The 17,082-nt window shown below is 44.4% G+C and overlaps 2 protein-coding genes across 5 annotated transcripts in view; one reads left to right on the top strand and one right to left on the bottom strand.

The window, feature by feature from the left end:
• LOC116329776 (protein IWS1 homolog) overlaps positions 1-17,082 on the bottom strand; it is a 31,957-nt gene that overhangs the window by 5,264 nt on the left and 9,611 nt on the right. For 2 of the 3 annotated variants that reach the window (XM_031751858.2, XM_039598045.1), the window contains exons 4-15: positions 12,506-12,571; positions 12,174-12,381; positions 11,889-11,946; positions 11,696-11,802; positions 11,450-11,600; positions 11,278-11,360; positions 11,055-11,184; positions 10,857-10,974; positions 10,669-10,780; positions 8,960-9,016; positions 8,716-8,827; positions 5,081-7,250 (exon numbers count right to left, since the gene is read on the bottom strand). In XM_031751858.2, the coding sequence (XP_031607718.2) occupies positions 7,125-7,250; positions 8,716-8,827; positions 8,960-9,016; positions 10,669-10,780; positions 10,857-10,974; positions 11,055-11,184; positions 11,278-11,360; positions 11,450-11,600; positions 11,696-11,802; positions 11,889-11,946; positions 12,174-12,381; positions 12,506-12,571 (1,328 nt within the window). In that variant the 3' untranslated portion in view covers positions 5,081-7,124. Of the gene's footprint in view, positions 1-4,763; positions 4,768-5,080; positions 7,251-8,715; positions 8,828-8,959; positions 9,017-10,668; positions 10,781-10,856; positions 10,975-11,054; positions 11,185-11,277; positions 11,361-11,449; positions 11,601-11,695; positions 11,803-11,888; positions 11,947-12,173; positions 12,382-12,505; positions 12,572-17,082 lie in introns of those variants that run through there. The other variant, XR_005608102.1, reaches the window with a different exon arrangement.
• On the top strand, positions 231-4,756 carry ostn (osteocrin). 2 transcript variants are annotated; one of them, XR_005608103.1, is made up of 5 exons: positions 231-881; positions 2,112-2,210; positions 3,099-3,331; positions 3,410-3,551; positions 3,627-4,756. XR_005608103.1 is itself a non-coding variant. In XM_039598048.1 (4 exons), exons 2-4 carry the CDS (start codon positions 2,112-2,114, stop codon positions 3,495-3,497), a joined length of 417 nt encoding a protein of 138 aa, XP_039453982.1. In that variant the 5' UTR covers positions 231-881; the 3' UTR covers positions 3,498-3,547. The 2 variants fall into 2 exon arrangements, 1 of the variants encoding a protein (XP_039453982.1); XM_039598048.1 differs by lacking the exon at positions 3,627-4,756 and having other exon boundaries at positions 3,102-3,331; positions 3,410-3,547.

Below are 17,082 nucleotides of genomic sequence, written 5' to 3'. Positions count from 1 at the left end.
CAGGACAGAAAAACACGTCGCCGTATGACCTCATCCTAACTTTGACACGACACTCCTGACACGAAACTGCACGCCAGCAGAGGAATGTGATTGGTTCTACTTCTGCAGACACTTCCTGTCCAAGATGGCTTCTCTTTATTATTAATACTGTAAACATAACTGCATCAGTCAGTGTAGCAGCAGCATGTTTCTGCTACTCATCAAAGAGTCTGACAGCAGTTTGGGTTTTGTTGTTTTTTGTACCACTTTGTGTTTCTTAGTTGTTATTTGTGATGCAAAAGAACTACAAATTGTTTGGTTTCAAAACTATTTGCATCTTTTTTTCTTATTTTTGTGTCTCTGTTGGTACTTGGTGGGAGTTTTGTCTCTTTTTGCTGTTGTTTTGCAGCAGTCATGAGCTTTATGCACAGTTTCTTTGGCGGCCCATTCTCGTGTTTGCTTTCTGTTTCTTGTGCTTCCAAAGTCTGCCTCGGTGAACCTGCAGACCCGCTCGGGTTGCAGACATTTAATGTTTCTCTGGGAGAGATCTGATGTCTCGTGTGGAGTGCGATCAGAGCACACGAATGGTGCAGTTGGAGAACAGAGACGAGTCTGAATGTGTTTATTTTAAAAACTGACCTTCAGGAAGAAACTGAGAGCAGGGAGGACGGAGGGAGGCGTGATTGCTCCCAGGAGCTTTCATTAACAGGTAATGGACCTGATGATGACATCTTACACACATGATGGTGGAAAAGAAGAACAGGAAGTGATGCCACTGGAGCAGAGGCTGCTGATTGGATAGGAGATTCCCAGGCAGCTGCAATAAAACCTGATGTGTGAAGCCAGAAGAAGACACAGAAACAGAGCGAGGCGACGCAGCAGAGATCAGCTCCACACTGAAGGTACAAACATGCGTGTGTGTGTGTGTGTGAGAGAGAGAGAGACACAGGTGTGCGCAGGTGCAAATTAATGCCAGTTCCCAATGTTTTCTATTTAAATTTAAATTCCTTTCAGAGTCAAAGTTTTCTGCTTGCAGTTTTCTGTGAGTGAGCTGTTTGCTACTTCTTTCTGTCATCTTTGATTTTTTCTGCCAACCTTCTGTGAAACTGAAAACCTTGTGTTTGCAAGATCTCACTTATGATTTCTGGCTGAGAAAACAGAGACTTGGACAGGTGAACATGCATTAAATATGTCTTTAAATCTTCACACGAGCAGCGTTTAGCACTGAAAATAAGACCTGGAGATGAAGTAGCACGCTCTTCTCAGAGGAAGTGTAAAAAATTTGATGCTTCAGTCTGCTGCTGGGCTGCAAGGATATTTTTGTGAATGGAAGAATTTGCAGTGTAAGAGTGTGTGTGTGTGTGTTTGTCCTCACACGTGCATGAATGAGAGAGCTGGAGCTCCTCAGCATCAGCAGCAGGTGTGAAGAGGAGCATGCACAAACCTTTGTGCATCGTCAGGAATGTATGTGAGTGACGCAACACAACAACAAGTGTTTGTTTCTGCGTGTCTGTTTGCAGGGGACACTGTGTGTGTGTGTGTGTGTGTGTGTGTGCAGGAGTGTCAGTGAGTGTGCATGTGACGGTCAAAAAGGCATTTATTTGCAGGGATGGAAAATGCTAAAATTAGCCGATGTTGCTGGACAATACACTTACACCCATCAGCCGAGCTAAAAGTGCTCCCCTCCTCATGTGTGTGTATTTAAAACCATTGTTGTGAGGACGCTTTGGTTCCTCTGAGAGGTCAGACCTGGTTTGGGGGCCTGAAACTATCAGACTGAGCTCTTTCTGCTGATGTCATAGTGCCGTCATTACAGTCTTTGTGAAAAACCACACTCTGTAAACAAAAGATGGACATGTGCACATGACATCACTCACTTTCAAATGCAGATCTCATTGATTATATACACAGATATAAAGTAATGAAAGTACTATTACTCCCATAAGTGGAGGAGAGTGTTTCGATCACGTTAACGCTGCAGCTGAGCTGGTTTTAAATGCACTCATTACATGCTAATGCAGAAGAGAAAAGGTAAAACTGGGAAGTTAGATAGTAATGTAATTACTCTGTGTTTTTGAGTTCCTTTGCACCAGTTCAGAGAAGCATTACGTTTGCCTGACTGATCGTTTCAGATGCAGTTCTGCTTCTGTTTGCTGCTCCCCGGCCTCCTGTCCTTCACTCTGCTCCGCTGCAGCGTCGACGGCCTCAGAGTCCAACCGCAACCTGCTCGGGTCAGTGTGCGCGTGTACACACACACACACACACACACACACACACACACACACACACACACACACACTCCGGCTCGGGGACTCATTTGACTCCTAAAACCCATTTTCAAACAGCCCTGACCAAAAAGTCCTCACAGTGCTCTGATGTCCCCATAATGCAGAAACGTCATCACAGTTCATAGATCGCACTGATCCACTCACACGCGTGCATGTCTTTCTATCTTTCTTTTTACTTTCTTTCAAATACTTATAAATACTGTGAGAAAGTACTTTTACATCATGTACTTCAGGTAAACTTTATAAGTACTTCTATTAGGCAGGATCCCGTCACACCATCACGAGGGCCAAAACAAGCAGCTCCTCCCTCGAGGGCTCGGTGCTGATATCAGATGGCGTGAGGCGGCGGGGAGGGAAAGCTGAAGCGTTTTTCTGTTTAGTCTGGATGACACGAGATCTGTCGGAGTCATCTGAGGCAGCAGGCGGACAGGAAGTGAGACACTGCTCGCTGCCGGGGCCGTGGCGTGAGAGACGGGCTTCAGTGTGGAGGCGTAACGTGCAAAAACACAGCTCAGTGTTTTCCATATGGAGACTCCCTCATTGAAAATAAAGATGGAGGCGGTGTCGGAGGCTTTTCACAGCATCCCCTTGATTCACGTTTTTATCAGCAGACCAAAGTTCCCAGTAATCAGGAGGCATGCATGTTCACGTGTTAAAGGACAGGAAGTCCTTAAAACTGGACAGGAAGCACTGGATCAGACTCACACTCCTTTCCTTGGATATCATGTACAAAACCTTCAGCTCTAAGCCTTATCCCAGACAGTTTCACATTTCCTCTCGTACTCTCCTCATTTTCAGTAGATAAACTTGTTACACCTTTATCTGTTCCAGCAGGTAGACCAGCCCATTTTGAGGTTTCATGCGGCCCCTCAGTCTCGCCCTGTAGGTGTGAAGGTGGGGGAGGAGCTGACAGCAAAACTGCTCCAATCGGATCACCAAATGAGGATGGAAAATGATGTCATGGAGCCAAAGAGGAAGAGGAGCTTTCCCATCAACAACGTCCCACTGGACCGCCTGTCCATCAGCTCCATGGAAACGAAGCAGCAAGGGTCAAACAAGCAGAGGTAGTCACCTGTGAGAACACCTGAGAACACCTGAGACGCAGGGATAAGTCTAACGTCTCCATGTTCTTCTGTCTGCAGCAAGGTGGTGGAGTCACCACGGCGACGACTCAATCCACCGCCCATTGACAGAATCGGGATGGGTCGTCTGCCAAACGGCAGAGGATAGGCCACACCCCCTCCATCTGAAAGCCCACTCTCCCCCCACGCTCTCACTGGACAGGTGCAGAACTGCATGTGACTCATTTTCATAAAAGCATCAGTAAAAAAACACTAAAATGGTCCTTTATCTCTACAGATGCATGAAACAGCCAATCACCTGCTGAACCACGCCCACCTGACACCCTCACTTCACCTGGACAGCCCAACACAAAGCACGACTGTTCAATGATGGTGCGTTCAGATGCAGCTCCGTAAATTCGGCACACATAGAAATGAAGTGTTTTCAGCGACACCTGCGATTTGCTTCCATGGCAACTCGTTTTAACAAAAATTTTATTTACCTGTAAAACTTACAGGTAAACAAAACTTTTATTTTTTTTATATGCTGAATTTAATCAAAGTGAATTATGTAATGTGAGCAAATCTCAGATTAGCAGCACCAACAGATATCCTGAAGTATGAGATTAAATATACTTAGTTTCCACCAATGAGAAGCTTTGATTTCAGATTTATTGAGAAATAAATTCGTTACAACTTTGAAATTTGTATTTGGAGAAAATCAGAGCTCAGATCTCAGAAAGATCAAATCATCAGAATCGAGCACCTTTGAGTTTAATAACAATAATTTGGATGTTTTGGGTTTTTTCATTTATAAAGTTTTCCATCTTTTTGATTCTTTACATTTAATATATAATTTAAAAAATTGAAGGTTAGAGTTTGAACATTTTAACCTCGTTAGGATTAGCGTTAGGGAATGATAATGCTGCAGTTTTCCGAGTGTCACCTGAATGCACCATCGTCGCCGCCCCCTGCTGTTGGGACCCTGACTGGAGGCATTGTTGCCTCGACTCCCCTCGCAATCGTCCGACACCAATCGAGTTTCCTCCTTGCACGTTTGTCTCAGAGTTGTGCAGCAGGACTCTGGGTTTCCACAGCAACGGCACATTTCTGCTGCGACCGTAAACAGTGGACATAGCTACTGTTACGTCACCTCAAAGTCACAAGATTAGCATTTTCACAGTCAACCCCTTAGTTGCAAAGCAGACTTCCTGTTCAATATGACCCAAGATGAGCAACTGAGTCCATCACCTCAGCAGCAAAGTGTTTCCAAAGGTCAGAGGTCAAAGTTCTACAGCACTGGAAGTCTTTTTGCAACCACAGCAGTCGCCACCTGGTGGCTGTTAGATAGAATGCGGGTTTAACTCTTCAGCATTAGTTTTATTTCCCTGACCAGGAAGCTACATCCATGTTTTATACCATCTATGACTGTAACACATCTAAATTTTCTAAACTTGAAATGAGAAAAAAAAAAAAAAAGTCCAAAAAGAGGTTTAAACGTCCGAGTGCCGCTGCAGTGGAAACCGTCCTGCTCACTGACTCTGTTCTGATGTGCTTCTTCCTGCCTGAGTTTAACTGTGCTTAATAAAAAGAAAATGACAAAGTTCTGACTGTGACTGATTTCTTCTCTTTTTCAACCCCTTGAGGATTTTAGATCATGTGCTAAAAGCTACAGTTCCACTAATGTCCACTAGAGGCTCCACCAGTGAGTCCCTCCCCATTCTCCCAGAAATAAACAAGCGTACAGCCAGGTGAGTTTCTGTTGAGTCTTTATTACGAAAAAGATCATGTGATCCAGAACAGTGCACACAGAACGGCTGGTTCACACAGTCCACGGATGATCTGGATCAATCAGAGTCCCAGCATTTCCTGTGTGAACTCATCCACCAAGGACTTCTGTACAGCTGCTATGGGAGCAGAGAAGGGACATAATGGACCGGACTATCAGCAAAATACAAACACCTTCACATTCAGAGACGGAGAGCACAGACGAGACTTCACCCTCAAATCCAAACCAGAGAACTTGAATGTACTCTGGACAAGAAACTCCAAAATGATCCCCTAATTACGCAAGACGCTCATCTTTAACCCAGCAACTCTGTCAGCGCATGGCAGTTTACTTATTCAAGCGTTTTCAAAATATATTTAGAAAGAAAGAAAGCTAACTACTAATACAAGCGAATACCACAGAGCAGTTTAGTCTTTAAACGTAGGCAAATAGCTTGAAGCTTACATAAGAATACAGATGTTTAGGACAATGCTAGCTCACAGCTAATATTAGCTATTCTTAAGAACACAGCCATGTATGTCAGATGAGATAACGCTAATGTGAGCCAAAATGCTCATATGCTTAAAATCAACATTTTAGCTGCAATGCTACCAGCAAAAATCAATGCCTTTGTTAAATTAGCTTTACCTCAGGTCAGTGCTAACATGCTAACTTCCAAAACTGGGCTAAGAGATAAATATAAATAAAATTAGCTTCACCTCCAAACCAGCTAAGATAATAACAGTCTAATTTGCTGACTGCTAAAAATAGCTGTCAGCTTTGAGGTGAACCCAACATTAGCTAATATGATAGTCTTTGTGTAATTAATTTGTTTTTCCTGATATAGCTCAATGCTAGCTACCAAAACAGCCAGTTAATAAAACTAAAACGGCTTTGATGTTAGTTTCACTTTGAAGCCGTCACAGTCACCTATGTTAACCATTCCTTAGAACTATTAAGGTCTATAGCATTAGCTTAAATTACTGATATCTGCATTATTGATAGCTAGAAACCATTAAGGGTTACTTCAAAACATGTGATCACTAACTCAACCCAATGAACCACCACTTTTAAAATTTAAAGGTGAACAACTATGTTATACTTAAAAGAACACAAGAAAGTAAAGTGACAGGGCTGATAATAATATATGGCCATAGTTCAATATTCACTGTTAACATATAGATAAACATGAATGTTGGCTTAGCAGGCTTGGGGGTAAAGCTAATATAAAGCTAGCATCCAAGTTTAGGGATCCAGTTGTTTTATAGCTAATGCTAACATAAGCTAATAATACAGACCTTAATAGTTTTGACTAAGGTTAACATAGCTAGCTAATATAAGCTATTGCTACACGTTTTGGGGTTTTTTTTTTTTAGACAAAGCTAATATAGATTGCTAACAATAACATCGTAATTTTTGTTACGCTAGCTTTAGACTCAAGTCAACTCACTCAGAGCTGAGATAAAGCTAAAATAGTAAGCTATTTTTACACATTTTATTAGCTCTGTAGCATAGCAAATGTAGATGACTGCTAACGTGACTCAGCTTTTGATAAGACATCAAATGTAACAGCTTCATCTTAGAATAAATGCCAACACTCGCTAACATTTTAGACTATAAGATAAAAATGCTTCCAATATTGCCAATAATGAACAAAAACAAGAAAATACTATTTGATGCCAATATTGGTTAACACTAACTATAGTTGATTTTTGGGTCAAGCTAATCAAGCTAACTGCTAACACAAGTTAAATAATAAAGCGAATAATTAAACTGACTGTTAGCATTAGGAAACGTTATTTTTGGATCATTTTGGAGTATTTCATGTGTTTTGTTCAGAGAACAGACAGGTTTACAGCAGATAACACATTTGGACTGAAGCCAACATGGTCTGACCTCAGCCCCTTTATTCAGTAAGGCAGAGCTGGACCTGAGGAGGGCAAAGCTGCGGGTTTGTTCAGAAACAAAACATTAAAAAGTAAAAACGATAAATCCTACTGAGTTTAGAGCAGAAAAAACAAAAACAAATCAGAGCGGCATTCGATTGCCTTCCACGCTGATTTTAACAGCGTGACCCGTCTTCGTCAGGCGCCGGATGTCAGCAAATCTACGCATCTGTTTATCAACACGGGACAAATTCTTCCTCACCGGACCCTGGAGGCAGACAGACAGAACAGATGTTACAGGGTTTACATCTTGTAACCACACACTGAGGTAACAACACAAAGAGAACCGGTTTGTTTCGCACACATCACTGCTCATGCAGGAAGATGTTTCACACCTCGTTCAGATCAGATGGGAAGAGACTGTTTCTAAAGACCATTTACAGTTCAAAATAAGCTTTGTCTCACTCTGACCCCTCGCTCTGTGCGAAACAAGCTGCTTTAACTCCCCTCCTCCCTGAACATCTATTTGCTCCTGATTGGACAGCTTCTGGAAGCCTGCTGATGGCTGCTGCTGGACGTGTGGCTGATTCCGTATCAATCAAAGTGAAAACATTTCTTCCTCCGTGTCAGCTGACTCATTTCTACATTAAATGTATTTTATCTAATGAAGCCATGCAAACGTCAGCCTTCATACAGGTACACTGTCCCACACACGGCACACCCTCTCACCTGTTGAACGTTACTTCCTCTCTCTTAGTGATTATCCCTCTGTAGTGCAGTTTGGTCTTTATTAGGGTCAGAGGTCACAGTGCGATGCCCTGAGCTGGACGGCTCATACAGCGGGCAGGAAAATGATTCAACCCCCATCATTACATATGAGGTCACATGACCTCTGAGTGCATTATTTTTTTAAAGTTAAGGTTTTGGCCGTTGGTTATGACACGATCAGACGGTGTATCAGTGATTGGTCTGACGTTATGATGGAAGTCAGAGGTCTGAATGACTGAAGTGTGATCAATCGTGAGCTCTTCGCTGCGTTCAGTGAACTCTGTTTGGGGGTTGGATAACTTTGCCTCCACTGTACGTCTGCACACTGCAGGTGAGTCAGGTTCTTCACACCATGCAGACAGACTTACGGCCCCCTGCAGGGGAGCAGGGGAGCTACAGCGGCATTCGGTTTCCCTCTATGCTGATCTTCACAGCTCCCTGCGGCCGCCCCAATTTTCTCTGCTCGGCGAAACGCCGTTTGTGCTTCTCCAGCAGGCTGATGGCCTTCTTACAGCCGCTCTACAGAGGACCAATCACAGCTCAGCTCCTGACCTGACAGCAGGTAACTCCTTGTTCAGAGCTTTACAGTCAAATACAAGCGGAAAATAACCCGATGTCTGTTCCAGCACAAAAGTGTTTGTTTCACCTTTATTAACACTTCAGAAAACTGAGTGTTTATTTATTAGTTCTTTATTGTTATTCAAATTTTTTATTCATTAAAAACGTGTTTGCTTTTAGCGAGTTTTAAAATATAATGTTTAATTTTGGAATTTTGTATTTGTTATTCATTTTGTAAATCATGAATAAATAATTTGTTTGACACATTATTCAGTTATGAAAAAACTGAAACCAAATGTTAAACTCTGGATATTTCATAGGACTGTGCCTAAAGGGGGCGCTCTGCTCTTTAGTTGAAGTGTAGCCACGCCCCGAAGCACACGCTATCGGCCCATGTGACGACTCACCCTGCTGGAATCCACCTCCACGTTCCATTTGGGTCGAACCACGTAGTCTTTGTTCGAGGGCATTGGGACTCGAGCCCGGGCGCAGAACCCGGGGTCTCCGGGCCGCAGAGCTCTGTTGGGAGCAGGGGTTCAGGTTAATGAGGGTGGAATTTAAATTCCGAAACACAGCACAAAATTCCAGACGATAGAGGAAGAAGTTATGACACAAATCCCGCCCCCTGACCCCAGATGTCTGAGAACTTACTTCTCCTCTCCGGTCAGCTGCTTCTCCAGGTCTCTGCGAGGCGTCTGACCTCCAGAACTACAAACAGAAGAAGAAGACACGAAGTCAACTTCGAGTGTGAAGCGGCTCCACCGAGGCGCCTTGCAGGTTTCTGAGTGATGTTCTTCACCGGCTTAGCTTCCATGCTGTTAGCAGCACGTCACTCCTAGCGGGTTAGTCGGCGCCAAAACTTCCAGCACGAAACAAACTCAGCCCCGCCCAAGCTCCGCATCATCAGGGCAGTGAAACACACACGGCTAACACTGCCATTAGAGAAACAGCCTCCAGTCTCTGCTCTGTTTAACCCCTCTGTGCAGCAGCGCCCCTAATGTCTGCAGTGGATATTACAACTATCAGCAGCTGTGACTTTATGTCTTAGATTTGTTTGTGTCGCAGATAAGCACTGAAGCTGAAATAAGGCCGTCCTCCACTCTGGTGCAGTACCAGTCTCAACCACCAGGTGGCATCTAGTCCACCTGAAACATGCCCCAAATTATTCAAGCTCATGTTAGCGTTTCAAAGCAGACTTATTTTAGACGAGCTCAGACTGCAGGTCTAAAAGACGGGGGGAATGGGGGGGACGGGTCAGAGTGCTGCCACCTGGTGGTAAAAACAGAGCTACAAGAAGGGTTTGAATCAAAATATAAAATCTAGGCTTCAGTCATTTTTTTTTAGTTGAATCACTGAAATAAATGCAAAGTAACCGGCCAATTCTGCTTCATCTCACAAGCTCCGCCCACATTCTGTTTGTGAGGAGCAGCCAATCAAAAGATACTTAGAGGAGGCTTATTTTATACTGCAAATTATGCAAACAGACTCTATTGGAGTCCAAGAATGAAAAAGGAGCTGGAAATGAGCAGACCAGGCCACCTTTAAATCGCGCAGCTGCACTCATGAAGTCATTTAAGTCTCAGGGATTCATTCTTGTCACTTTGGTGCTGCTGTGGGTATCTGAGGAGTTACTAAGCTTTAGACAGAGGCATGTAAAACCTGCAGAAATGGGTTAAAGAAGGTAAACCTGGTCACTCAGTGCAACCATGCAACATCAGGACTGAACCTGGTTGGTGGAGAGAAGACGTCAGGTTCCTCTGCCCTCTCCACCTTCTGAGGCTGACTGGGGATGAGACGGAGGAAGAGGAGTGAAAGAGGAAAAACTACGCCTCATCCTAACTACGATCTTCAGAAATCACCTCACAATATTCAAAGAGAAGACCGAGAAAGGTTCAGCTTTCAAATGGGTTTCAGGTAAAGCCACGCTGAGTGAGTTTAGAGTGAACAATGGGGGGAATGCAGCTCACAGATATAGCAAACGCACTGAGGGGGGCGGGGGGTTTCCACCTGTACAAAACACCTGACAAACTCTGACACAAGCAGAAGATGGAAAATGAGGGTTAAACTGTTTTCAGGTGGGACAAACACCATCACATGACAGGAAGAGACCAGACATCAGCCCAGGGTGCCGGTCAGTAATGTAGTTACTGCATGGTTTGGATTACTCGCGCTGGAAAAGGTCTGAAATCTAACGACGGCTAACGGTGATTCTAATAAAGTCAAATATATGAGTTAGAGTAATTTTATGGATAATGTAAATAAAACTTAAATCCCTGCAGAGATGGAGCAGAAACAAGAATGTTAGTGTTGTCTGGGTGACGATGGAATCAGAGGTCGTCGCACATTGCGATCATCATTACCTTAGGCGCCGTCTCTGAGGCATCTGCTGATCCAGATCTCTCTGCTGCCGCTCTTCTCTCGTCATCCCCTTATAGTTTGACGTCAGACCGAAGATCGGCCGCGACCACTCGTCTGGAGACGACAAAGAGTTCAGAAACCGCGCCCTCTACGGTCAGACAGGAACTAGAGAAAAGGAGCTTGGCCTTACTGATGAGTTTGAGAGCGAGGTCTTTGTTGGCTCGAGACTCTTTGGGATGTTTGTACAGGAACATGACGGCCCGCCCGATGCCGCTGTGCTTCAGCGTCTCCTGACTCACGCTGGGTAGCTGCAGGACGAAACACACCATGAACGACTGAATCTTAGAGAGATGCAGCAGAAGAATGACGCGTCGCGTTCAGCGCTCACCTCCTGCAGTATCCTGAGCAGCTCCTCTCTGATCCTGAGAGCGGGCAGAGATTTGTCAGGAAGAGGGCTGATCCACTCTTTAATGGCCGACATCACGCCGCTGTCGATGAACGTCTCCTTCAAGTCCTGCCTGAGGGACAAACGACAAGAGTCTTCAATGCATTCAGGGAGGAGAAGGGCCAGCACGTTAGCCTTCTACTGTAAGCTAACACGGAGCTCTTACTTCTTCAGGTGCATGACGACCTGCGGCAGCAGCATGAGCTTCTTCAGCGCTGGTTTCTTCTGGCTGTTCAGAGCTCGATCTTCCTGCGAATAAAAACAAACACGCAGGTGAGGATCACAGCTCAGAGTTTTGCGAGGCTTTTATTTTGATTGAGTGAGAGCGGCGGTCGCACCTCGGCAGCCTCGTTCATCTTGGTGATCATGGCGTTGACCACGTCGTCGGCGTCGCTGATGAACGTGCCTCCATCGCGGTGCCGCCTCTTCTTGCTGTTCATGGCTTTCCTCCGGGCGAGCATGATGTCGAAGTCCGACATCATGCTAGTGCTACACACACACACACACACACACACACACACACTTTTAATAGCAGAAACACAACAACGCTCGTTTAAAATCGTGTTGCTGATCAGTAGACTCACTCTTGGCCGCTGCGGTCAATGCCCTCGTCAGAGTCTGACTCCTCCTCCTCCGCCTGCACCTTCTGCTTCGCCTTACCGTCGCCCTCCAGGTCCTCCTGGTTGAAACCCTGCAGGACGACAGTTTGTGAAACGGGAACCGCTCACGGGTGATCTCGCTTTTGTCTTTGAACAGAGACGCGATGACGAGGCTTACCGTGAACTCCTCCTCCTCCTCATCTCCAGACTCGCCAAAGATGTCTGCGATCATCTTCCTGCAACAGAACACGCACATCAGCTCCTGGCAGCCACAGAATTTAACTCTTTATTTTTAAATTAAAACTCTGCACGTGTGTTTTATTGCAGAGGGGATAGCTGCATCCCTCAGGCCATCCTGAGGAATTCTGCAGTTTCGTTCCTTGGTCATGTCTTTGGGAACTCTGGAATGAATTTCTGATTCTTCTTTGAGTTTTCTGTGAGGTGTTTGGACGTCAGCACTCACTCCTCCTGGTCTTCTCCGGAGTCGCTGTCGCTGCCAAACAGCGCTTTCTCATCCTTGTTCCCCGCCGCCTTCGCTCGGTCGTCCTCCTCGCTCTCGCTGTCTGAGCCGAGCTCTTTTAGTTTGGCTGCCAGACTTTTATCGGGACCCCCGAAGTCAGCGTCGCTGTCCGAGTTCTCATCGTCCGACACCGCCCGGCTCCTCTTCACCACTGAGGAGACCGTCGAGAGCAACAGACGTCACACAACAGCGCTGCTTTACCTCACAGCATCAACTTTTACTTTCAGCAGAGAAGCCAAATGTGGTTCCCGCTCCAACCATCAGGTCTGCATTACCTGGTTTCTCCGCCTTCTCCTCGTCCTCGTCCTCGCTGTCGGACAGGATGGCCTTCTTCCTCTTCACTGCAAACACAAAGCTCACTGGTTACTCACACAGCATCTAAAACGTAACTGAAATATTAACTGAACCGGCGAACGTGTCAGGTGACTCTGCAGCCCACGAACGACCGTCTGACCACAAGCACAACAGGCACCGAGCAGCTCGTTAAGGTGAAGTCTGTGAGAGAGCGTGTTTACCATTACTCAAAACGATCAGATGTTCTTTACTCGGTGAAGCACGCGTGATGTCAATTCAGTGTGTGTCACGCTTGTGTTCAGTGTGGCCCTGCTGGACGGGTACACCTTACCGCAGACTTGCTTCATGACGCGGCGATTTTTACCTGACAAACCCGGACAGTGTTGGGAAAGTTACTTTGAAAAAATAATTACTTATAGTTACTTCTTTAAAAAAGTAACTGAGTTACTATATTATCAAAGTAACTAATTACTAGGAAAAGTAACTATTGCATTAAATAAAAAAAATAAAATAAAATAAAAAAAAATAAACACACACAAAAAAAAAAATGTTTAACCCTCTGGGGTCCAGAGTGTTGACTTTTGATTTCACCTTTAAAAACATCTCGCCTCGAGACTTCCCGATGGTGAGGAAACTGGTTGCAGCATAATCTTTCAGGTACCCCTTGAAAACTGACATGTTATAACACAACTAAGAATATTCATAGTAGTATACCAGGGGGTAACAAGAGAAAGACAAGAGGAATTCGGCAACAAAGTGCGGAGGAAGGAGTTTTTTCACCGAAAGAAGTTGATGGTGCTAGCAAGCTAAAGCTACACGGAGCTATGGAGGCAATTGAAGCTAACATTCTCGCTGAGCTGAAAGAAGTCCAGGATAATTTGAAAAGAAAAATAGCGGAAAAGACTGGGCTTGTGAAAACAGAAATGTCGGAGTTTAGGAAAGAAGTGGGGCAACGGCTTGACGAAATTGTCACGGACATGAAAGAGGTAACAAGCAGGATCGAGGAGGTCAAACAGAGTAACCGAGGTGGAGGAGGTCACAGTCGACCTTAAAGACGTGCTCGGCCATACTCTCCAGTTACAAGAGGACCTCCAGACACGTCTGTCCGACCTGGAAGCCCGCTCTCGCAGGAATAAAATACGTGTTCACGGGATACCAGAGGGTGAAGAAGGGGACAACATGCTCGAATTCATGGAGAATTTTATAAAGAAGGAACTGACCCTCTATGACACCAATCTGGGCATACAGCAGTTCCACCGCTCGCTCGGCCTCAAGCCACCACCGGGCTCCAACCCCAGGTCTATCGTGATTCATTGTTTGGAATACAAGACCAAGGACTTGGTGCTCCGTTCTGCGTGGACCAAAAAGGAAATACTGCTGAAAGGGAGGCGTGTGTATTTCGACCAAGACTATCCTAGTGACATTTTAGCTAAACGCAAAGCATACAACACGATCAGGAGGACTTTAAAAGAGAAGGGGCTCCGCTTCCAAACATTGTATCTGTCGAGACGGCGTGTTTTATGAAAACGGGCCCGTGATTTACAACAACACGCAAGACGCATCCGACGACATGGAGAAGAGGAAGTTGATGGAAAAGGGAGCAGACGACCCAATACCACGCATCCCCATACTCAAGCCGAGGACGCCCTTCTGGGAAAGAGCGAGCGGGGCGCCGCGGTGGACCCGGGAGGAACGGATGAAATACATCCAGGAAAAGCTCCAGGGATTCAAGCGTATGGATAGTAACACCTAATTTTTTTTCCCGCACCTGAGACTGCAGTTTTCCCCTGTAAAATAAGAGTAATAGGTTTGACCGCAGTTATGGGATGTTACTGACTTTCTCCAAGAGCGCTGCTATGATGAGCGGAGATTAGCAAGCAGCACTACGAGGGGCTCTCTGGGACTCTAGGGAGTCGCCTCTTTGTTTTGAAGTTGGACGTACACTTCATAATTGGAAGTCATATATGCTATTTGTTCAGGTATGTTGTTCCTTTGTTCTGCAGACCCACATTTTCTTTTCAGAGCACCTAGAGATTTACAGGTATTGTGTATTTTCCTTTTGCTGATGGAGATCAGACAACAATATAAGGTAATTACACTCAACGTTAATGGTTTACATAACCTCATTAAAAGAAACAAAGCTCTTGCTAAAATGAAACGAGAAAAAGAACATAATTTTCTGGCAAGAAACACATCTTTCTGCCACCGAGCAAAAAAACCCTGTGTAAAATGGGGTTTAAAAATGTGTATTATTCCTCGCATAAAAAAAAAAAAAAAAAAAAACATTCTAGAGGAGTGGCCATCTTATTGTCTGACAGAGTACATTTCCAACTCTCCTCACAAATCAGAGATAAAGAGGGGCGTTATATACTGGTTAAAGGGTACACAGATCACAAGAAAGTTACATTGTTTAACGTGTACAGACCACCAGGGACTGATAGACATTTAATCAGGACCCTTTTTGAATTAATTGCAACAGAAATATCAGGCGTATTAATATGCGGCGGAGACTGGAATATTAACTTGAATCCATTTTTGGACACATCCAGCAAAACTAAACTGTCACAACCAGAAGCAGTATCTGTTAAAAGAATGCTTAAGGAATTAGGATTGGTTGATATATGAAGGGATTCGCACTCACTGGAAAAGAATTTTTTTTTTCCCCACATTCCCACCATATGTATTCAAGATTGGACTATTTTTTTATGTCACACTTTGATAAGCATAGAATTGTAAATTGTGATATAGGGGTGAGAGATATTTCGGACCATGCAGGGGTGTACTTGACACTCCATTTGGATTCAGATCGCAAAGAGACTTTATGGAGGCTCAATACTAGTACAGTAGTACTAAATAGAGCTGGGCGATATATCGAGTTTTTTAAAAATATCGATATATTTTTATATGAGATATAAGATGTGACAATATCCTTTATATCGATATAGTCTATGTTACGTTATAATTATAGTTGCGGAGCCGCAAGTTTGCCTCTCTTTCGTCCACTTTTGTCTTTACGCAACGCTACTCGACCTCGCCTCCCTTCACTGAACACAACTCCCCTCCTCCCCATCGCTTCACCTGCAGGCAGCGACAAGATGGACACGGCAAATCTCCGTTAATGAGTTACTGCGCATCGCCCGTGCGTGGGGCTGGACGGCGCCAACGTGTTAACGAGCTAACCACGCTAACCAGCTAGCCACGCTAACGAGCTAGCCACGCTAACGCCATGCACGGCCTGAAATCCTTTCATTTTCTCAAAAAGTTGACTGCGCGCCTTTATGTATGAATTCTGGTTGTGCTTGATGACCGCGAACCGATTTTATGTGATACACAGCGCCAGCAATCTGTCAAAAAATGTTTTAGTTCGACTTTGGTAAGCTACGGAGCTGCACCGCTTGATGGATTGTCGGAGCATTACGGCTACCGAGGAGCCTCGCGGAGTGATACGTGCTGTGCTTCAACGTAATATTACCGTACAGTGTGTATAAGGACCATAAATGGCTCCTGTTCAGAGACATGGTTACTGAAGCGGATTTCAAACTCCAGGCTGTCAGTCACGCAGTAGAAGTTGGGAACAGAGCAGCTGTGAAATCTGTCTTTGTTATTATGCTCAGCGCCTGTTAGTTTACATTTTGACTGCACAATTGTGAGCTCTTTGTTATGCACAAAACAACATAGTTTTTTTTATTTATAGAGCATCATTATTTAATAAATGCTCATAATTTATTTTTGAGTAGTTTTTTCATGTACATCTATGCTGTATGTTAATAAAAGTGCCTGTGTGACATCTGGGACACAGCTTTGACTAAGAACTCTCTTTTTGTTCTTACTTTATGGCTTTAAAAAAATATCGAGATATATATCTTATATCACCATCCAGCTAAAAAATATCGAGATATGAATTTTGGATCATATCGCCCAGCTCTAGTACTAAATGATGTAAAATTCTTAAAGTTTGTAAAAGTGACCTATTATACCCGACTGTACGCAGAACCACACAGGATAGATGTGCCCTCTGTTAATGCATTTCTTTCCTCACTTGATTTACCATCGATAGGAACAGAACAAAATAAAAGATTGACACAAACAATAACTGTGGGGGAGATTAACAAGGCCATTTCAAAATTGAAAGGTAATAAGATGGCCGGTGAGGATGGCTACCCAGCAGACTGGTACAAACACTTCAGAGATCTAGTAACCCCTCTGCTGAGGGATTGCTTTAACCATGTGCTTACAGGGGGGGAGATACCACCATCCTGGAAACGAGCAGTTATTTCAGTAACTCCCAAACTGGGTAAAAATAAAACAGAATGTGGTTCCTACAGGCCCATAACAGTCTTGAATATCGACTACAGGATATTTGCAACAATATTAGCTAAACGGTTGGAATTTATAACGCCGAACTAACGGATACAGATCAAACCGGTTTTGTTCGAAACAGGCAAACTCACGATAATGTGAGGTGGGCTCTCCATCTAATAAACAAAATGAAAAATATTGAATCAGTAGCTGTTAGTCTTGATGCCGAAAAGGCATTTGACTCTGTCTGCTGGAGATA

The sequence above is a fragment of the Oreochromis aureus genome, linkage group 14, assembly GCF_013358895.1.
Source record: "Oreochromis aureus strain Israel breed Guangdong linkage group 14, ZZ_aureus, whole genome shotgun sequence".
Taxonomy (NCBI): Eukaryota; Metazoa; Chordata; class Actinopteri; order Cichliformes; family Cichlidae; genus Oreochromis; species Oreochromis aureus.
This window is presented reverse-complemented; position numbering and strand designations above follow the sequence as displayed.

What these genes read in the sequence shown, in the direction of transcription:
- ostn (XM_039598048.1), top strand. Translation starts at nt 2,112, where the DNA reads ATGCAGTTCTGCTTCTGTTTGCTGCTCCCCGGCCTCCTGTCCTTCACT. An exon ending in TCCAACCGCAACCTGCTCGG is followed by an intron (nt 2,211 to 3,101) that starts GTCAGTGTGCGC and finishes CTGTTCCAGCAG; the next exon opens with GTAGACCAGCCCATTTTGAG. An exon ending in CAAGGGTCAAACAAGCAGAG is followed by an intron (nt 3,332 to 3,409) that starts GTAGTCACCTGT and finishes TTCTGTCTGCAG; the next exon opens with CAAGGTGGTGGAGTCACCAC.